At 37.0% G+C, this 22,264-nt stretch overlaps 1 protein-coding gene and 1 long non-coding RNA gene across 2 annotated transcripts; both read right to left on the reverse strand.

Moving 5' to 3' along the window:
- Nucleotides 1-936: 936 nt before the first annotated feature.
- LOC141814801 (tRNA-dihydrouridine(47) synthase [NAD(P)(+)]-like) lies at nt 937-15,289 on the reverse strand. Its single transcript, XM_074702748.1, has 11 exons — nt 14,951-15,289; nt 11,416-11,532; nt 11,100-11,336; nt 9,968-10,190; nt 9,603-9,868; nt 6,096-6,368; nt 2,863-3,144; nt 2,603-2,723; nt 1,520-1,689; nt 1,338-1,444; nt 937-1,213 (listed from the first exon to the last, which is right to left on the reverse strand). Exons 1-10 carry the CDS (start codon nt 15,218-15,220, stop codon nt 1,346-1,348), a joined length of 2,058 nt encoding a protein of 685 aa, XP_074558849.1. The 5' UTR covers nt 15,221-15,289; the 3' UTR covers nt 937-1,213; nt 1,338-1,345.
- Nucleotides 15,290-19,662: 4,373 nt separating this feature from the next.
- Nucleotides 19,663-21,522, reverse strand: LOC141814125 (uncharacterized). Its single transcript, XR_012600448.1, has 3 exons — nt 20,937-21,522; nt 20,094-20,217; nt 19,663-20,011 (listed from the first exon to the last, which is right to left on the reverse strand). It is a non-coding gene; the product is annotated as an uncharacterized LOC141814125 (long non-coding RNA).
- Between the last annotated feature and the right edge of the window lie 742 nt (nt 21,523-22,264).

A 22,264-nucleotide genomic window follows, 5' to 3' on the forward strand; every position in this document is an offset into this window, starting at 1 on the left:
CAAGTAGTGTCAAAGAAGTGGCCAATTTTAATTTTGTTTGTCCGTGATCATCTCTAATCAAGAGCAATACCAGAAGAGTCATAAGATACTTTTCTTTCTTTCTTTCCTGTTCATCCATAAGTCAGATAAAGTAGCCTGTTGGCTCCATTGATTCTCGACTCTTTGCACCATTCCATTCATTATTTTTTATCTTCAAAACAGTCAACGTCATGGACATCGACCGTCACTACTCAGAAGGCCGTTCACAAATCACAAGGAAAGGATGAGGAAAATTGTGTCACAGACTCAGAGGCGCAGAGAGAGGAAGAAAAAATATGCATTTATGTAACACACGTAAATTGCACATTTTTATTTATTTATTTATTTTTGATTTACAAGGGGTATCTGGGCATTTACTCTGCCCCACAGCCTTCAACGAGAGTAATCACTGGCACCTACATTTCAGCCCATTACCAAATTGACTTTCAAATTTCAGAGCACACTTGTTTCTCATTTTAAAAATTAATACCACAACAATACTAATTTTTGAAAATCAATACAACAAGATTTTCAAAAATCAACACCACTGATATTCTTTGTTACAATACGATACCCCCATAATATAACTGAATTGATTACGACACAACAGACTTACAAAAGAAAACGAGTTCGAATCCTAACGAAATCGACAATAGTTAACAGTATTTACCTCCTCATAATAGACTAAGGTGACAGATTTCATCTTTACTTGCAGAAGATACAATACGACAATAGTTAACGTAATACGTGGATGGCTAGCATTAATGATTTAAGTGTATTCTAGGTGCAGAATGCATCAACTCAGACCCACAACTCTGTCTCCTGACAAGAAGGGCATGCAGAACCGCATTCAGCTTCAAAATTCAATGTGCAATAAAATTATCACCAAATATTTTTATTAATTTCATGACAAATTTCTGCAAGTAAAAGACATGATATCTTGAACCTCATTAGAAAACAAATGATTTCAAAGTCGTAAAATAAATAGTACTAACATTAGCATGCACATAGATATTCTGAGTTGCATCGTAAATAAATGAGTTGAAAGGTGATTCGACGCAGACAGACTCCAATCCGTCATTGGAAAGTTTACAGTTGACTCTTTTCTCATTCTCTATAGTAGCAACAGGAGAAAAATCAAGAAACTAACATCAAGATTACTGTGCCAACGCCAAGATCTTGAATGCTTCGTGTACTGTAACGTTACAAGATCAATTTATCCACATCAGAGATTTTCATTCACGTTGAATTACAACAAGACCAACTTATGACTATGGATTATATATGCAATTCAGAAAACAAAGAAGAAAAATGCAAACCTCATGTGTTAGCCATTTTCGGCACAGTCATATGCGTTAGACTTGTGTTTAGGTGCAAAACTAAAGCCTTCAGGAACTTTTCCAAGTAACATCTCAGTTATCCGAATCTGCATTGTTACCAAATCATTGTAAACAAACAACAAACTTCTTTCAGCTAGATGCACGTTATCGATTATCCATACCCAGTCAGCAGCTGAATCAGACGCCATTAAGGTCTCGAGATCATCTCGACCACAGTAGCTGGGTGGCCTCCAGTTTATACGCTGGGGAATGATTTCTAACAGACCTACTGGTACATAGCGGCATGTGTAACTAAGCCATTCCAACAAGAAATGCCGTGTTGTTTCCACACCTACAGGGGTTTCAAATTTGAGGATGTAATAATAATATGAATCAACTGAACAAAGGAAAAGAAAAATCCAGCATCAGTTTATACAAAGAAGATAAATGAAAGTGGAAACAAAAAATTCTTACAGTAATTGTTTTAGTGATTTGTTTTACCTTAAAAATTTGACTCGATTGTATATACCCATGAAATGCACAGGTAAATATTTTTATATAATAATCTAAAAGATAAATAATAAAAGATAATAACAAATCAGCGATGTTAATTAAACTGTCATTAAATAAACATCTAGAAGATAGTGATGTTGCTAGCATAGAATAGACCAGTCATGCTAATGATCCATCATAATTAACCAGTCTAATCATATAGTAACGTTCACCACTATATAACTCAGACTGTTTTACCCGTTTAATTAAATATCCTTCAGTAATATCATTTCCTCATCAACTGCATTTGTAATTTTTGAATTGGGTGTTAGTTTATTAGAATTATAGCACTTAAGAATTTTCATTTACAGAAACTATGATGTAATTTGGAACAAGAATTACTCTACATGGACTGTGTTAGGTTATTCAAAATATAGCACTTAGAATTTTCATTTATAGAAATTATAATGGAATTTCAAACAAAATTTGCTATCTACATGGACTTATATACACTTTCATTACCATATATTTTTGTAGGAAATGAAGTTTGTACTTGCAACAGTATATCCATTTCTAACAGTATGCCCATTTCTAACGTGTGTGCATGTATAGGCATAAGTTTCCTTGTCATAACACAAAAACACAGCAGTGGTACCTATACACAACCAGTATTCTGAGCAACAGTTACAATGAATGTAATATAGAAGTATGGCCAATGTCTCTTGAATATTGGATAATAGCCTACTTCTTATTTAGTGCCTCAATGAGCATACCTTTAGCATCAGAACCCCAATGTTGCAGGCCAAATTGTACAAAATCTTTTAGAATATTAAATCTCTCTCCAGATGTAATATCCCAATGTCTTTGTTCCTTAATCTCAGTAAATATCCAAGGCTGTTACTTAGGACAAAGAACAGAAATTAGTGATGCATGAAAGACATGACAAGCAAATAAGAAAATGGTTTTAAATTAAATACCAAAAACGCTTCAAAATTTTAGAAGTTAATATGAATAATGGTAGGCAATGAGAAACCTTTATTAGAGCAGCTCTACCAATCATGCCGGATGCAAGTGCAGGGCAGTCAGATGTATGCTTGATCCAGTCAGTATATGAGAAAATGTCACCATTCCCTAAAATTTGCATATCATCTGGGGCTTTTCTAGCACATTCATAGATGTAATCCCAATCAGCAAGCTTGCTGTATCGTTGCTGTCGTGATCGACCATGTATAGTCAACGCACAGGCTCCCCATTTGCCTATATCTGATACTAGAGAATCAATGCGATTTCTCCCTTCAAAATAGCCTGTTCTTACCTAGAACATCATAAAGATACCACAAATCAGGGACCATACCCTTTTATGTTACTATATAATTATGAAGAAGTTAAGCTAGTACTGTAATTACATGAACAGGACCAGATCAGGCGATTGGATTAAGAAAAACTGTAACCACCCATTAATGGATCACTTTTATTATGAGAGAGGAAATGCTTTTACAAAACCAGTAAAAGGCTGTTGAATCAGTCACTAACCTAATAGCAATTCAGAAAATGGTCTTGTAAGAATTTGATCTACCATCACCCCTCTTGTTCATCCTTTCTTCTCCAACAAGAGTTCCACCCCGAGTGGCTCCCTACCCCCGTCACAGATGGCACATCTGGCCTCACCATTGGAATATCATTATATCAGTCAGTATCATCTATCAGCGTATGACCCCTCTTCCTAATCCTTGTCAATAGAAGCTCACCTTCATATTCTCTCCCTCCTCAGCTCTTCCTGCTTCCTACTAGCAGCAGATGGCCAAGCTAGAATCTTGGGGAACTCTCCTCTCTTGTCCCAACGCCACCACGTTCTGACCTTTCTCACTTACATAGTTCCTGCCAACAGAAGCAAAGGTAGAGCACGCCATATGACACTGTGCCGCCTTCCAGCTCCTCTCTCCACCTTTTAGGTGATTCAATCTCAATCTTAGGTATTTCTCTCAAATTTTGAGATCACAGAACCATACTCTGAATCTGCTATAATTTATGAATTGCACGGAACCATTACAAACATCCAATTTTCTTTACCTCCTTCAATCAGCCAATTCTTCCTCATCACTGGAGTTGACAGCTCATCCTCTTAATTTCCTCATCTGGACAGTTCTGTCTTGGGTTCTTGCTTCATGTGAACCAAAAGAGCAGAAGATACAGGAGGAGCATTTTGTGATTGATTTCCCTGCTGCATCTGCAGTTTGTTGTTGTTCATATACAGATTTGTTTTGAGCAATCTACTTAAATCCTAGATTCAGGAACTTCTGAACACATATCTGACAACCACAAATCCCTTCTTTAGTATTACGTCACCAGCATCTACTATCAGTGTCATGCTTGCAAAGGGCCTCTCTCACTGATAAAAGACATTGGGTAGGAACATATTGCTTCATCATTGTCACTTTCCTTCTACATAGCTGACATTCCTTTGAATTTATTGTTAGTAACAACACTAAATTGGTAAATAGCAACTCTGTTTCCATTGAGGATCCATGAACCGAGAAGGGTATTAGCATAGAACACAAGTCTCAACTCCATGATCCAAGAAGAGTATTAGCATGGAGCACAAGTCTCGAGGATTTCACAAGCAAGCTAAATCTCCATCTCTGTCTGCACTTGTTCTGAACATCTCTTCAGATCCATTGTTGGTGTGGTCATCCAAGAGTCTACATACCTTGCAAAAAATGATTCTGGTTTGGCTAAGCTAAAGAATTTTAAGTGTCCAGTCTTTATTCCCTAGTAGTGTCCATAAGCATGCTTATGAACCATTTTCTTTGATACATTCTGATGACTACATCCTATCGTGTCCACTCAAAACTTGGCTTAAATATTTTGATACATTCTGATGACTGTCCTACTCTAGAATGATGCATCTGATGACTATGTCCTACTCTAGAATGACACATCTAATGACTATGTCCTACTCTAGAATGACAGGTTTTCTTACTGAAAGAATGTTCTGAAACTTTTTAACATTTTGTGCATTAAGATTTTTAGTAAGAATGTTAAGAATATTTCTACCATACTTTCAAATCTTTCCTTTCTAGTTAGAACATTCTTTCTCAGCTATCTAGTAATCAGACACCCCAGCAAAAAAAGGTGTTAAAAAATACACATGATAGAGATATCATGTATATTACCACCTCAAAAATTATCTTCCTCTATCCTTCATGGTTAGATCTGTTTTACCATTCTTTTTGAATGATGCTCTTGCACCAGGATCATTTTGTTGTACTTATTTTGTTCATCTATTATCTCCTAGTAAAGATAAGTTGTCTCCTACATATATTAAGTGCATTATTCAAAAAATCAATCTCAATGACCACTTGGGCATTTTGAATAGGGATCCAATTCACATACCCTATATTTGGTCCTCTATATGCAGCCATTCTAAAAGGCCCAAGCGGATTGCACATAAAAGTTAGGCAAATGAAGTGAAAGCATGGGCAGTTTAGAAGAGCTAAATGGACCAGATTTATCAAAAACAGCTTTACCTTATAGCAAAGGTTAATTTATTCCTCTATCACCTAATCCTCCCTCAAACCTCATGTGAAATCCTAAAGTCTCTTGTCTCATGCCAACAGGCAGCAGATGAAAATGCAGATTGAGATTGTATGCAATGATTTTGTCATCTTCTTCATCCTACTACTGTGATTTCTTCTCCACTTCAAGGTAATGTTTCTCCAATTCTCATCTCCTCTAATGTTTCCCTTTAAAATCAGTTATTTAAATAGTTATTGAAGGCTGAAAATTTCTTCTCATATACAAGGCAAGATCTTTATCTTCTTCTCATCTCTAGTTATCATATCCTCTAAATATTATAGCTGTTTCCTTTCAACATTGCTGTTGAAATAGTTGTCGGAGGCTACAAATTTCTTCTCCTCTCCAAGTTAAGATCTCTATCTTCTTCTTCATCTTCTTTTAAAAAATTCTTATCTCTTCTAATTTTTAGAGTTGGTCTCTACAAAAACAGTAGTTGAAATAGATAGTGAAGGCTGTAGAAATCTTCCTTGATATATTTAATATATATGCTGATCCAACAGATCAGACCAATTGTTGATGAACCAATGAAATGGAACTTGGATAGGTTGATCCTCTGTCCAGTTTTGTATTTCGATAACTATATCAGAACTTCAAAAAGAAGTGCTATAGTATATACCATAAAAACAAAATTAAATAAGTTATTACAAAACAATAGTACAGACATTACTTGAAAGTACAAGGTTTGTATACCTTCACTGTCAAAGGTGTCAAAACTGTGGACGCAGCAGCTTGAATAATGCTCTTCATTCTCATTGGTTTCATGATTAGAGCAGATCCAGCACCTTTGTTTACAACAATATCAATTGGGCATCCCATATTGATGTCAAAAAAGTCAACTGTGCATTCGCGGTCGATGAGCTCAATAGTACGTGCCACAGTATCAGGATAAGCACCACAAATTTGTACACCAAAAGTATCTTCCGACAAGTGCCGCCTCAGCAGTGCCCACTCTGAAGCCTGTCCCTGATACAACAAAATATTTCAGTAAATTGAGGGGAAAACTCAAGCTCGTAGTAAAAAGGTCCCTATCTGATTACAATTTGGCATGAAGATGCTAACCGAATAGTTACGAATGATTGATTTTCATGGTTACTCCAGTTGGCTTTTCTATTCCAAATCATACTTCAAACCAAAAGCAATTACAATAAACAAATCATTACCACACAACATACAGGTCATCTGCATATTCATTCTAAATCAGTTGATCTATAAAAGCAGCTTAAGCTTTTGGGTCCTGAATTATTAGTGGGTCAATCCAATTTATACCAGGCTACCAGCCTTTTCAAATTACGTACTTAGTCATATATTTGAATATAACATAATATGAGAAAAATCAAACAGCAACAACGAAGCTGTAATTTCCTATCATATGGGAAATCTACAAACTTGAAGACAATTCTGCTTAAGATGCTATGTGATGAAGCTAGGTAGTGTGGCTTAAATCCTAAACAAAATTCCCTATTGTGTTATCAGATTAATTCACTCCTTTTGTTTTCCTTTTGTAAACCCTGTAACCCAATATGTTTTCGCATATTGCACCGGCATCTATTGAACAGAAACAACTGAAACATGATCTCAAACTGAACGGTTGGCCTCAACTGATATGGTAGAATCATTACTAGAATAAAGTGATTAGGTGAATAGTGGGAAACAAATTCTTTGAAATCTCCATACATTATCTAATGGAGGGTGCCTCCATAAGTTAACGCAGACCTATCCCAAATCTTAAAGGCTTTTTCCAAATTTATTTTTCTCCTTCTCCAAATTATCTTTCTTCTATATCACTAGTGGAATGAGCAAGCCTTGGGGCGTGTAACGAGAAGCTCTTCACCAACCATGGCCTTGGGGCCACCATAAATACGACATCTCAATGGAGCTTAACATGGTACGCACTGTCGAAACCACCCTTATCTACCACTATCACCTCAACATCATCTTCAGCAGTGTAGCATTGTCAATGGCAAGCCCATTAGCACCTGTTCAACGTCGATGAGATCGCCTAGAGCACACTTTGGCCACCAACATGGAAGGGGATTCCTAGCTACAAAGCACACAATAAAGGTGATGGTACTAGTGGAGCCTATTAACATCATGATCACATTGAGCAAGAAGGCAACGCCAAATTGACAATCTGGTACAAAACCTCGAATGTAGCAACAGGGTCAGGACCTTGAAGACATCAACGCTGTGACTAATGCGGATGAGGAGGAAGAGGGTTTGAGCGAGAAGATGATTTGATGAGGAAGAAAAATAAATTAGGAAAAAAAAACTTGATTTGGGATGGTCACATATTGGTAGTAGGGATGACAATTTGCTTGTCATGATTAATAACTTCCAGTGAGTTGTTACACCATAATCAAAAACAAAACAGTCTTCTATGAATTCAAAATGCAAGCATTACAATTTGATAATAAAGTAGCAAAATGAAAGTAAGTTTGCGACTACATCAAAAGGTGCTCAATTCAAGAGCAACTGTTAGTTCCACTCTTCGCGGGAAGCGTGGCACAGGGCGGCAAAAGCTCTGAACTGGTAACCATACGGGAGCATTCGACAGCGGACTGGGTAATCTGGAACGTCATCAGACAAATGTGTAATGATCTGAGTCAGGGTAGGCAGATTGCCAATAGTACCTAAGAACATGCTAGTCAGCATGCAGGTGTGATCGATATAGTTACTCGAACGAAATATGCAACGTGGATCAAAATGATCACGGTAGAGCTCGTACTTAAAGTCCGCCAAGGAGAACCAGTCTTCAATTGGGTATCAACCGACTTGACAGGTATTCCAAGTGATTTCAATTGCGGAACATATGCTTCATAACGACCTGCATCCCAAAACCAGGTGGATCGTCCTTCATTCTGTACATTCTTAGGGTCTACTGGAATGCAAAGGTAGTTTTGCTGTATTCCATGTGGTGTGAAGACACCAAAATTTTGTATTGCATTTGTAAAAGGCAGAGGCAACTCAATTTCCTTTGTATAGGATGGAGGGACTTGAAATCGGTTTGCATAATTTTGAAATTGTTTATGAATGGTTCATAGCTTTGAATATAAAGCAGCGAAACATGCATCAACAATAATTGGAGTCATCGTGTTGACCTCAGTGTCAACCTGCGCATCAGTCATCACCTCTAGCTCATAGAGCTTGTAAGTTAGATATTGTTTAATAATAACACTAATTGCTGAGCGGATAGTCTCAATATTAACAGTGTAATATCTGAGGGTTGGCAATATGGCAATTGGGGGCGTTGATAACCTAGAACTTTAGCAGCAACAAGTTCTGCGATAAAATTTGGATCGATCATCAACGATAATGGTTCAGGTTCTTGACAGGGAGCGGAAATGTCATTGGGACATCCTCCTTTCTCTGTAGCTTTCGAGGTTCTTTAATTAAGGTCATCCCATCCTGTAATTTAAAAGGAAGGGGATGAAATAAAATATGTCCTACATATACAAAATGAGGTAAAGTGAGATAGATATATCCTACATTTAATTTAGATTTTATTGCCCCGATCTAACTTTGACCTACATGAAAAACCGGATAAGGATTTGGAGGAAACATACATCACATACCTCTCACTACCTCACCCCATTGTCATCGTTATGATCGGCTATAGAAGGGAGCTCCATAGAATGTGTCTATGAATAATGTTGGTGATTGAAATTGAATTGATGATTGAAAGGGAAAAAAATGGAATTTCTAGATTCTTAGGTGACTATAACATCCCTTGGGCTAGAGGATTATATGATAGTCATACAATTCACTGTACTTTATAGATCAATTTTAGACAATTAGAAAATATCACATACAAAAAGGATAATCTAGCAAAGATGAAAAATACTAAAATAGATGTGTGAAGTTATTAGAAAATATAAGCTCAAAAGTAATTAGACATAGCTACAAGCAATGATAAAATAAGAAAAATAGGTTCAAATATTATAGATATGTTCAAACATGGCCCATAGATACTATAGCCGGATTAAGTTGACTTGACTAAAATTAAAAGTGTGAGAGATGAAAAAAACCAACGCAAGCATCAATGTAAAATAATAAGCAATTTAAGATACCAACGTTATAGTAAAAATAGCCTTGTATAAAAATAAATAGAGGATAACTCGTGTTGCATGCTCAAATAGTAGGGACTACTAAAACTTGATAAAGATAATGATTTGGGCCACCACAGTTTTGACTGCATACCTGCAAGAGATTTGTACACATAGCCATTTCCCCACATGTAATATCTGCTCCCAAACCTTTGCAAATCCTTCTGAAGGGAAGATTCCCAACTGTGGTTAGGGGGGCGAGGTATAGCTTCCCTCTGAAGTCAATTAGCTTTCTTTCCCTAGCATGTGGTTTCAGACTTTCAACTTCAGGACACAAGCAGTCAGATGAAACACTATCCTGTCCATTCTGTAAGCTACAATCTTGACCATCTTGAATTTTCTCTTTTTCAAGGTTTGTTCCTGCCCACATTTTTCAATCAGCAAATAAACCATTAGTAGTGATTGGGAAAAAAGAAATTCAACATGATAGAATTATACAAAATGAATCGTTGAGCATACCATGACTAATATCTGATTCAAAGTTGCTCTCATCATATTTACTCTTTGGCTTCTTCAAGAATCTGGGGTCATCAGAAATAAAACTCCCCAAATATTCATCTTCTATATACGTTGACGAACAGTCTTGTGTAAATTCTGAGCTGCAAAGCACTTGTTTGTTATCAGCTTCCTGGTGGTCTTTAGAAATATCAGTTTCTGAGTTCATGTGTTTACTCTTACCCACCTGCATGTAAGAATTAAATGGCAAGGGAAAGATAAAATTACCATGATTCTATTTTTAAATAATTTGAACATGAATTAGGAAAATAGATTAAGGTGAAACTCAGTTTTTTGTTTTACAAAGACAAGTAGCTCAGTTTGGTTAACTAGTTTCTGGTCCAATGTCAGAACATATTAAAGGCATTTACGGGGTGGTGGTGAAGATATTTATGTGATAGCCTATATTAAATTGACTTCATAACTGCGAAAGGAAAATTAGTTTTAGTCTGTTCTTTGATCTTAAGAAAGTCACTAATATTAAAGTATTAAACAGGAGTACTGTCCTGCAATGGTCTGAATGTCAGTCTTTCAGTTTTCTTCTTACTATGAATGGAATTCTGTTACGAGTTGCTTATATAGAATGGTAAAGATGTTTCAAATGCTTTGTAACTGGGATATTTACAAGAAGAGCACTTCTTTTCTGGAAATATCAGAAGAGTCGCACCAAAAGGCCCCTTGTTTTGCCATGTTTCCTATTTAAACAGAATTGCTGATGATCTGCAAGAACCATTTATTTTTTAAATAGGAGATCCAAAGAGTTCCATGGGATCAATAAATGACATTTGGCTCAATTTTAGGCCAAAATAAGATTGCTGGATGATGATTCAAAAAAGATATAATTTTCCCAAAGCTATATTTGGAACCAAATGTGCCTATTAATTCATGGAATATAAATGAAAGTTATATATAGTGTCTTAGTAGGTGTGAAGTTGGTTGAGATCTCTATTGAAAGAGAGAGAGAGATGATAATTTGGCATAGCATAGCAAAGGCAAAAGAAGAAGCATCGTTTGAGATAAATACAAACAAGGGTATCTTGTGATTGATGACTTCTAAATTTACATTTCACTAAGGACCTTTGGAGTTTCTACCTACCTTAAGACCAAGGAGCTGGAGCTGAAAATCTGCCTTAGGAAAACTAACTTTGTCCTTCCACAATAGCTTCTGCAGATCTTTATTTAGACAATTAACCTCAGTGCTCCTCTTAGCAGAAGGATTAGGCTTTAATGATGTGCATTGTTTGTGAGTATTTGAATATCTACAAGTTATCCCATAGGGACATGTTTCATCAACATTAATGAATGGGCAAGTCCCTTCCAAATCCGGTGATTTCTGCATCACAGCAAAGAAAAAGTATCCTTCAGCAATTAACCAGTAGTAGAATGGAAAATGATCCCAGAGAAGATACTACCTCTGCCAAATATGCATCCAAGTCATGGCTATAGCGACAATTCTCATTATAACGGCAGGCACCAATATTTCCAGTTTTGGCAACTTCAGGACAAATTTTTTTTGCAGACTCTTGCTCCTACAATTTTTTTCAAAAAAAATAATTACTTTCAGGTACGACCATACAGAATAAAAAAAAAACAGTTATCAACTATGTATGTACAGAGGTTGAAGCTAATTTATGAAAAGTCTATGTGATGGCACATAACACTAAAGACCACTGCACATTATAGCAAGAACCTTGAGGATTTAAAAAAGTAGGTTTTAGCTATTTTTGTTTGAAAATAAATGTAAGTTTTTGTGAAAGCAAAAAGATAGTTCTATCCTCAAAAAGAAGCTTGCTGAGGCAGAAACTCAAGAGAACAGTCCACTAATTGGAGGAAAAACTCAAAAGGACTTTTAAATAATGTTACTTCGACTAGTTCCTTGCATCCTCATTCTACTACATTTGAAAACTACACCTCAACAAAATCTTTTGTAATATACACTTCCATGAAAGTTTCAATTTCAAATAACTAATAAAAAAATAATTCTTTGGGTGCTTCTAAGAAAAATTTGGGATAATTCTTATATATTTTTTTACAAATGTTGAAATTCCATAGATTCATTTGTATATAAAAAATCAATATAATAAATTAAGGTGATGCTCTTGATTCACTGCAGTTGCAGGAACCTATATAGCTTAATTTCATTAACAATTTTGTAGCGGTATCTGTTATTCACTTCAAACCAAAATGCAAACTAAACATAAGGTACCTTCATGTTTTCTCATTATTTATTACCTTCTTTGTTTAGTAACAAAATCCATTCTCATATTTGACTTGCCAGTATCATTTTCTCCTCAGACTTGGTGTTCAATTGTTTCTATTTAGCTAATGTGTTCAGGTTTTGATATATGATAAGCACTTGTTCTATTCCTTGTCTTTTTCAAAATAGTCCATTACCCAAAAGGTTGTGGCCATTGTGACCTTGTTTCACAGTGCAACTTTGATTCTTGTGATAGTATCCTCTTTCTCTTTTTTTTTTTTAAAAAGGATACTCTTCTTTTGTCATTCATTACCCAAAAGATTGTGGGCATTATGATTCTTTCTTCCTCATTCAAATTTTGCATCTCTAAATTCCACCCGCAAGTACACAAGCTCTTTATCCTCTCCAGACTCTGTCATTGCATCTCCTTCTGTTTAGATTAGCAAAGTAACAACCACATCAACTTAGGCATTCCAACTTCCATGTTTAAGTTACCCACTAGTTTGCCTAGGTTTCAACCTAGGACCTACACATAATTCTTCATAACAGCATTCCACCTTACATCCTGCTACTCATATAACATTTCCTTGGATAGATTTACCTGTTTTTTAAGGAGCAGTTTTTCAGCTTCTATCTAATTTCTTACTGAATCATACTAGTAAGCCTTAGTCAAGCAATGGTTGAAGCAAATTATGCATGATGACAAATCAGAATTTCCCCTCTCCTAGAACACAGAATCCAGCTCCGTCCCTAGTTAAGATTCAGACTATTTGATAATAAATAGAGGTGCAAATACTAAAGAATGCCTAATGATTTTTAAAATAATGTCTAGTGGTTTGAAATTATATTAAATGAGCAAATGTTACTCTTGTTGGATCCTAATTGCCTAGCTAGAAGAGAGAGGGGTTTGATAGACAGCCCTAAATTTTTGTTTAAACACATATCCATTAAATGTTAGCAGCAAGTGTGTGTAACAAGTACAAATGTGATAGACAAAATGATAAATAAATGTGCGTACAGAAGTTTGAAATAAAATTAATAATGCTAACACAAATATATAACACGGTTCAAATTCTCCACTTCTATTCCACAACCTACATCATATAAGGTGCATTACTACTCACAAATGCACTCAACCACCCCTTAACAAGAAACAATGTCTACAAGTCGACGATGAAACCTCACGAGGATGAATAACATTAACCCAAACTAATGGAACTTCCACAAGTGTGAAAGTTTGAAATAAGATGCCCCCTAAGTAACAACTCTAGTTAGAGACACACATATATCTTAATACAATTGATTTACTCAAAACAAACTCAAAGGCACAACATCAAACACAATACATGGTAGCATGCCATTGGATCTTTATCCAAGCTTGATGACCATTTTTGAGTTCCGAATTCAACTTTGACTCCACACTTGGCTCCACAATTGATCCATGATGTTTGTCATCTAAGCTTTATCCTGATCGAGGCTACCTAATAGATCTAGGCTAGGTACCCTTGAGTCCGATCCACATGATTTTGGATCATCAAAGTGGCATGTTAAAACTACTCACTCAAATAGTATATCAAATATGAACTGGTAACTTAATATTTTATCAAAGATAAAATCCCATAATAAACCTTAATCACAAGGGAGGAACCAACACTTCTGATTGCAAAAGACCTTTTTTCTCATAAAAAATGATGGGCTTATTATATGAGAAAACAATATCTAAAGGTGAGTAATCATATATCTACAGCAATCTAGTTTTGATGAGATATCTAGACACTTTATGCGCACCATCATATATATAGAAAAGATAAAATGCATATATTACCAGACAAATCTTTGAAGTCTACACAAAATATTCACAGCAAAAATAAGTGTGTCCTTAACTTCTTGACACAAAAGTTGGAAATGGAAAATGACTTTTGAGTAGATAAAGTCGTGTCATGTGAGATTAATCATTGACAGGGCAAAAGAGCAAAAACCTAAACAAGTGAAAACACTATTTGGGTCAAGATATTCCAATAAGCTGATTCAAATGGAGAGAAATTTTATTGATGGATTAGGAAAAAAAAAGAGATAATAACTCAAGCTTCAAACTCGACATGAGGAAAGAATAGTAATAAGCAATAAAATACCTTTTGAACTAAGGCATATAAATGGTTTGAATGTATAATCATAGACAAAGCACAAAGAAATCAGAATGGTCGTTAGAATTGCAAGAAACCCAGGTTGGTCTTTTATTTTTAAATAATATTATTTTTTTTCAAGTTAGATTCTATTCTTGCACGAGAGGAGGCACTTAAATCAAGAACACAAATATTTGCAAAACATTAGTTGATGTAGGTGCAATGGTAACGAGGCGCGAGGAAGCAAAGTTACTGAAGGATTAAGTTCTTATTTTCAACATCCATGACAAACTAGTGACAAGAATTAACATCTCAATCCCCTTCCAGAAAACAAAAGGTTTCATGTAATCAGTTTTCATCGATCCACTAATTGTCAACTCGAACACAGAAACAGATATCAGCATCCTCTATTTTGAGACAGTCAGGGTAGGCGCACTCGGACTGCGCTCTTCGCAGACTTACGCTTAGTCTTCACCAATCGGTTCTTTATTGAAAGCATTCTCGTTCGAAAATTCAAATAATTCTACGTATCAATTATACACCGGAACGTGGTCGCAAAACCATTCTATCAGTATAGTCAGAAGACCAAGCAAATCGTATGCCAAAAGCAGCAACAGACAAAACAACCTGCTTTCGTTCTCTCTTGAGCTGCCGTCGGGACTTCTTTTCCTTCGTAACGACTACCTTCGGAGCCCTGCTCTTCTCTTTGGCGTTGTCGACGACTTCACTGCCAAGAGAGCCAGACCTGGAAGGAGGAGCACGCAGGTACTGGGCTTTTACAGGGGCTATCGCTCTGGCCACCAAATCCTCCGGTCCCGAACAGGCGGCGCCCTCGGATACGGAAACCCCGACGCTCTCGGCGCCGACCATCGCCTCCATCTCCAGCGGAGGTTCCATAGTGAAGGCACGAGGTTTTTTTGGCAACTGTCTTTGGGAGTGGCAGCCGTGAGCGAGTTATTACTCGTAGTGGGGCAAACGAACTACCTGAGTTCATCGCGTGGCGTGGACCGTGGATATCTCAAAGGCTCTAGGGTTACTAAATAGAGAAATGATAGAGAGCAGGAAAGTGTAGCATGAAACGTAGCAGGATACACGTGGCGGTCCACGTGTACCGTGCCACGTATGCTGCCACGTGGATTTTCGATTTTCTCTCCTCCTTCCCCTAAAATCCCGAAATCGAAACCTCTTCCGCCATTTCCCTCCTTCGGCTCGGCGAAAACCCAAACCCTAACCTCGTCTCTTCCTCCTCCTCCTTCGCGCCGTCTCTTCCTCCTCCTTCGCCAGAGGCCGTCTCTTCCTCCTCCTTCGCCAGACGCCGTCTCTTCCTCCTCCTCCTTCGCCAGCTTCCGAAATCCCGTCCCGAAACCCTTTCCCTCTTCGCCGAAACCCTTTCCCTCCTTCGCCGAAAACGCCCGCGCCGCTCCCTCCTCCTCCGACGAACGCCTTTCCCTCTTCCTCCTCCGCGCCGAAAGTCCTTCGCCTCTTCCTCCTCCGACCGCCGAACGAAAGCCCTGTCGCCTTCCGCCGCCTCTTCTACGCCTTTTCCAAACCAACTCTGCCGCCTCCTTCTTCCTCCTCCTCTTTTGGCGAAAACCCCTTTCCCTCCTTCGGCGAAAACGCAAACCCTAACCCTCTTCTCCGCGCCGCCTCCTCTTCTGCGCCTTTTCCTTCTCTTCTCTGCGCTATGTTTCCTGCTACTCTTTACTGCTCTCTATCATTTCTGTTTGCCTAAACAGCAAGTGAAAGACGCGATTTTTGGTCTCAGACTTTCTTCCCCCATCACCCTTCATCGTTCGTCCAGGATTAGGGTTTTCTGACTGCGGTGGCAGTCCTGGTGGAGCACACGGAGTTCACCGGCAACTTCAACAGCATCACCGCCGAGTGCCTGCAGAGGCTCCCTTCCAGCAACAACAAGTTTACCTCGTCGAGGACGGATACAGTGAGCTCCCTGGTCCCGATATAGATTATGTCGATTTTTGTGCTTGGTTATCATTCCTTACTGCTTTGGTCAAATTCAGCAATTCTACTTGCTAGTAATCCACAAGGAAGGAGGAGAATCTGTTCCTTCGATTTGGAATTTACGGAGTTCAATGAATTGCTAGTTTTGAATGAATTTACCAAGTATGATACAATCTTGTCTGATTCACATGATATGTTCCTATTATGAACGCAATTATTAATTTAGTGCTAAATTGAACAACTGTGTTGTTACTTGGCAGTGTATATTAGACACTAAATGACCTCTCTTATTATATATACATACACTAAGGTTGCATCTTGCCTTCCTTTGTATAAAAAATGATAATTTTTAATCATTGTCCGTTTTATTTCTGATTGCTACTCTTTTATAAACTCTGGCTTGGGGTATTATCTTTAAAATGTAAAGGTAGCTTCTTTATCTATGCATCTTAAGCTTAAGTTCTGTTGGTTGAAAATTAGGAAAAAAAGAGCTCCAATATTTGTCTGTATTTTAGTACAGTATTTTCTGATCATGATTGTTTTTAGAGGGATAAGATTCATGTGGCTGGTCAATGAAATGATATGAACATGCTCATGAATGCTTGCATTTAATTTTGGTTTTGAAAATTTTTTCATTTCTTTTATTCGTTTGAATACATTTTGTTAGTTTAAATATACTGATGCATACATATAAATTTAAATTTTTACCGTCAAAAACAGGTCCTAAAATTGTCATGGAGCTAGCAATGATTGAATCATGTGTGCCATTAAATGATAATGATTTACAAGAATTAGGGGATTCATCAAATAGTAAGGAAATTGATACTCCACAAGTTAGGATGCATTTTCCATCTGAGGAGGAAGCTCGTGATTTTTATAAAAAGTATGCCCAAGGTCTTGGTTTTGGTATTTCAAAAATGTACTCTAAAAAAGGGGATGATGGTCAGCAGAAGTACATTTCATATGGATGTTCTAAAAATGGTAAAAGTGTTTACAAAGGTAAAAGTTCTTTTTATCCTAGACCTTGTAGCAAAACGGATTGCAAAGCACGCATAAATATTAAAGTCCAAGATGATGGGTTATTTCTCATTAATAGTATTCACCTTGAACACAATCATCCATTAAGTCCAAGAAAGTCGAGACATTTTAGATGCAACAAAGTGTTAGATTCCCAAACTAAGAGGAAATTAGAGTTGAATGATCAAGCGGGAATAACATTGAGTAAGAGTTTTCAATCATTTGTTGCTGAAGCAGGTGGCTATGAAAATTTATCATATGATGAGAGAAAGTGCAGAAATTATGTAGTTGAAGCACGCAGATTAAGACTCGGGCATGGTGATGCAAAAGCCTTAAATAATTACTTTTGTCGTATGCAAAGTAGAAATTCAGATTTCTTTTATACGATCGATGTAGATGAAGATTGTCGTATAAGAAATATATTTTGGGCTGATGCTAGATGTAGGGCTGCATATGAGTATTTTTCTGATGTCATTACATTTGATACTACATATCTCACCAATAGTTATGATATGCCGTTTGCTCCATTTGTTGGAGTAAATCATCATGGTGAATCTGTGCTACTTGGTTGTGGCTTGATATCCAGTGAAGACTCTGAAACATTCATTTGGTTATTTAAATCATGGTTGACATGCATGAGAGGACGAGCTCCCCGAGGTATTATTACGGATCAGTGCATAGCCATGGAAATTGCAATTCTTGAGGTATTTCCAAGCTCTCATCATCGCTTATGTCTTTGGCATATAATGAAAAAAATTCCAGCCAAGTTTGGTAGTCATGTCAACTATAAGTTGATAAAGAAAAATCTGAAAAATATTGTGTATAATTCTTTATCTTTTGAAGAATGTGATAGCAATTGGAAAAAATTGATTCAAGATTTTAATTTGGAGAACAATGATTGGTTGAGTTCTTTATGGAGTTGTCGCCATAAGTGGATTCCTGTGTATGTGAAAGATAAATTTTGGGCAGGAATGTCAACAAGTCAAAGAAGTGAGAGTATGAATGCATTTTTTGATGGTTATGTTCATTCAAAAACAACTTTGTAGTAGTTTGTTGAACAGTATGACAACGCTTTGAAAAGCAAGATTGAAAAGGAAAATAATTCTGATTTTGCATCTTTCAACTCAATTATTCCGGTCATTAGTGGTTATCCAATTGAAAAGCAATTTCAAAGTGTTTATACTAATAAGATATTCAAGTTATTTCAGGATGAAATCAGGAGTTTGATGTTTTGTAACACTTCCTTTGTGAAGCAAGAAGGGTCAATTATCTTATATGAAGTGGTGGAAATTGTATTGGGAAAAGAGGGAGAAACTCCAAAAAATATTCCATTGTTAGTACAATATAATGAGGTGGACTGTGAGCTGAAATGTTTGTGCCGTCTATTTGAGTTTCGAGGTATTTTGTGTAGACACATGCTTTCTGTTCTTATCAAAACAAATGCCACTAGAGTTCCAGAAAAATATATTTTAGAACGATGGCGCAAAGACATTAAACGACGGTATCAAGGCATCACCAATATTTATGATGATTCTTATTTTCATGAAGAAGAAAGACAAAGACATAATAATCTTCAACCCTTGATACAAGAAGTCCATCATCTTGGGTCCACAAATGATGAGAATTTCTCTATTTTAATGAGGATGTTGAAAGATGCAAAACAAAAACTCATGGATAGTAACAGTGTTGATTCAATAGATGGTGATCATGATAGCAACACGATACATGTGGAATCTAGAATAGAGAGCAAGGAGTTCCACACTCCACACGATTCATGTTGGTTGTGCAGTTTTTGCCATGTTTCTTGTACTGAAATAGTGCCTGGAGAATTCTGATCACATCTCTTGGGAACTGATTGAATGGAGAAATTAGCCTGGCTGCATTCATCCATAACTTGATATCCACTGCATGAAAGCTCTTGAATCCCAGTATCAGAATCACCAAGCCCCTCATCGAGCTCATATAAGTTGCTGATGGGGCATAGTGCCGGTGTTGTAAGAATTCATATTTTTAAAGCGTTGAAAATCAATATTTTTCGGATACAAAGGCATAGTGCCAGTGTTGTAAGAATTCATATTTTAAAAAACTGAGAAATAGACAATAAGATAAGAAGGTTAAAAAAGGAATCATAAGTGCAAAAAGAAAATTCCTTGTTTCAATCATGAAGAAACACTCAAGCAGATAGAAAAAGCATTAAACATGATTCCAGTTTCTATAAAGCCAACCACTAGAAAGCCAATCCTACTGCATTACAAGAGTTAACAAATATCACACACACTAGAAAGCCAACCAATCTCTGCGCAAATGCAACACCATTATAAACTTCGAACAGAGGTTCCAAGCAAAAACAATTATAACTCCAACTACAAGTTTGTGAAATACAATAAATAAAATTCAGCTATATTCATCTGAATAGAAAGCTACACGTGTGACAATCCACATTATCAAACACATCATCACCACAAATAATTGTCGATTTCTTTTCTTTGTTTGATCCAAATCAAAGAGTAACTTGCAATTTTGGATCTTCAACTCCTTCATGGTATCCTCTACACTTTTGGTGTTAGCCTCTAACTCCTTCATTACATTCTCTGCAATTTTAGCATCATCCTCCAATTTGGTTATTCTTCTTAGCAATCCTGGTATTACTTGTGTTGATCTACTACACATCTCATCATCAACCCATGTCCAGAAACCACATCCCCCTTCATTCTGCAATTCCAAGTTATTTATGAGATTAAATGTCCATATTTTACACATAAAAAATTAACAAATAATGTTAACTTTTTCCTACCTCAAATAGTGAGCATATAGCAAATCTCCTTCCTGGGTTATCAACAGTCTATGAGGTGATGATTTTCGCCGTTAGTCCACATCTGCATTTCGGTGTATTAGTGTAGTACTTAGGCATTTTTAACCTGCAAGGACAAACATACTTTATAAATTACAAATTCCAAACACCACTAAAAAATTTAAACTTCAACAATATATGAATCAATTTGCATCATCACAATATTAACATACAAGAATGAGATTAAACAAAAATCAGGCTACCAACCAAGTTCAAACCTAGCGTTAGCTCTAGGTGCCTAATGATGTTGGCAAAAATGATTTAATTCTGAAACTTGAGTTAAACTAGTCAAGGGATGAGAGGCAAACTGCAACTTCCAGAATACAATTTGTGTCAAACTAGTCAAGGGTGAGACTAACAGCCAGACCTAAATTTCCAGAATATAACATAGGATTCTGCTGAGATTTTCTAGACAATCAACAAATCAGATAGTAAACCTTGAAAATAGATGGTGAATAATGTACTCAAGTTAGCTTGCTGCTAAAATGGGAGATCAATGAAGGTAGCATTAAGGATTCCATGGATATCTGAAAAATCCTAACGACCACTTATAGGTTTGTAGCATATCTAGATGCAAGTTTCCCTGTTAAGTGAAGGCGTTCGTCCTCCTCAGCTCACTGTTCATCGATCCATTGCTCGCTTGCTTCAGCTCTACAGCAAGGAACCTGAAGAAACTCTTTTACATTTGCCAGTAAAGAATTCAAGGATTGCGATTGAGTAAACAAAGAGGCAAGCTGGAAGCTAGAGAAACATATATAAGAAGCGTCTCCATATTCATACCCATACCTGTCGGCAAGATCGGTAGACAAAATCCCGCACAGAGGCCGATCGGACGAGGACGAAGAGGCAGGTCGCGTTCGAGGAGGCGGCGGGAGGCGACAGGGGTTTGGTTCGGCGGTTGGAGGAGAAAGAAGAGGCGGCGGAAGGCGACAGGGCTTTGGTTCGGCGGTCGGAGGAGGAAAAAGAGGTGGCGGGGATTTCGTTCGGCGGTCGGAGGAGGAAGAGGCGAAGGACTTTCGGCGCGGAGGAGGAAGAGGCAAAGGCGTTCGTCGGAGGAGGAGGGAGCGGCGCGGGCGTTTTCGGCGAAGGAGGGAAAGGGTTTCGGCGAAGAGGGAAAGGGTTTCGGGACGGGATTTCGGAAGCTGGCGAAGGAGGAGGAGGAAGAGACGGCGTCTGGCGAAGGAGGAGGAAGAGACGGCCTCTGGCGAAGGAGGAGGAGGAAGAGACGGCGCGAAGGAGGAGGAGGAAGAGACGAGGTTAGGGTTTGGGTTTTCGCCGAGCCGAAGGAGGGAAATGGCGGAAGAGGTTTCGATTTCGGGATTTTAGGGGAAGGGGGAGAGAAGAACGAAAATCCACGTGGCAGCACATGTGGCACGGTACACGTGGACCGTCACGTGTATCCTGCTACGTTTCATGCTACACTTTCCTGCTCTCTATCATTTCTGTACTAAATATATACGGTGTCCAAATAAACTGATACGATATCGATCGATAAAACAACAACATAAATACACATTATATATATTGATATTTTATGTCTGCGACAAAGTCTAATTTTTGTAAATATTTATCTTTTTTTATTATTCTTGTATGCTATTTTCAAAACTAAGTCATTTTGTCACCCAAAAATTGGGCGAAATGTCGGTCTCATTTTAATAGTCAGACACACTAAAAAAATATTATTCAATTTAGCCTCTTAAAACCCTCTTTGTTTTCGGCCAGTATTTTTTTTCCTTAAGCAATAACAATCTTCTAATAGTTGCAAATTGAATGAGTACATGTCTGAATCCGATGAGTTTGGATTTGATCGACATAATAATATTATTAAAAAATTAATCCAATTCGAATTTAAATTCAATTTGAAAATCTTAAATTTGAATCTGAACTCAAATAACCTATCCGATCCGATTAAAAAAGATGATTTTTTATTTTTATTTTAATATTTTATCATTGTTATTAATCTTTGTTATTGATGTACATCTTCAAAATAAAAATTATTTTAATCTTAAAAAAATTTAAATCTTAAATTTAGACCAATCCAAATTCAATCCAATTCAAAAATCCACAATTCAAAACCCCTTAATTCTAATTTTATATTTTTCACGTCAAATTGA

Source organism: Curcuma longa, chromosome 21 (assembly GCF_044706935.1).
Source record: "Curcuma longa cultivar G26 ecotype Majalengka, Jawa Barat chromosome 21, ITB_CL_G26_1.1, whole genome shotgun sequence".
Classification (NCBI taxonomy): Eukaryota; Viridiplantae; Streptophyta; class Magnoliopsida; order Zingiberales; family Zingiberaceae; genus Curcuma; species Curcuma longa.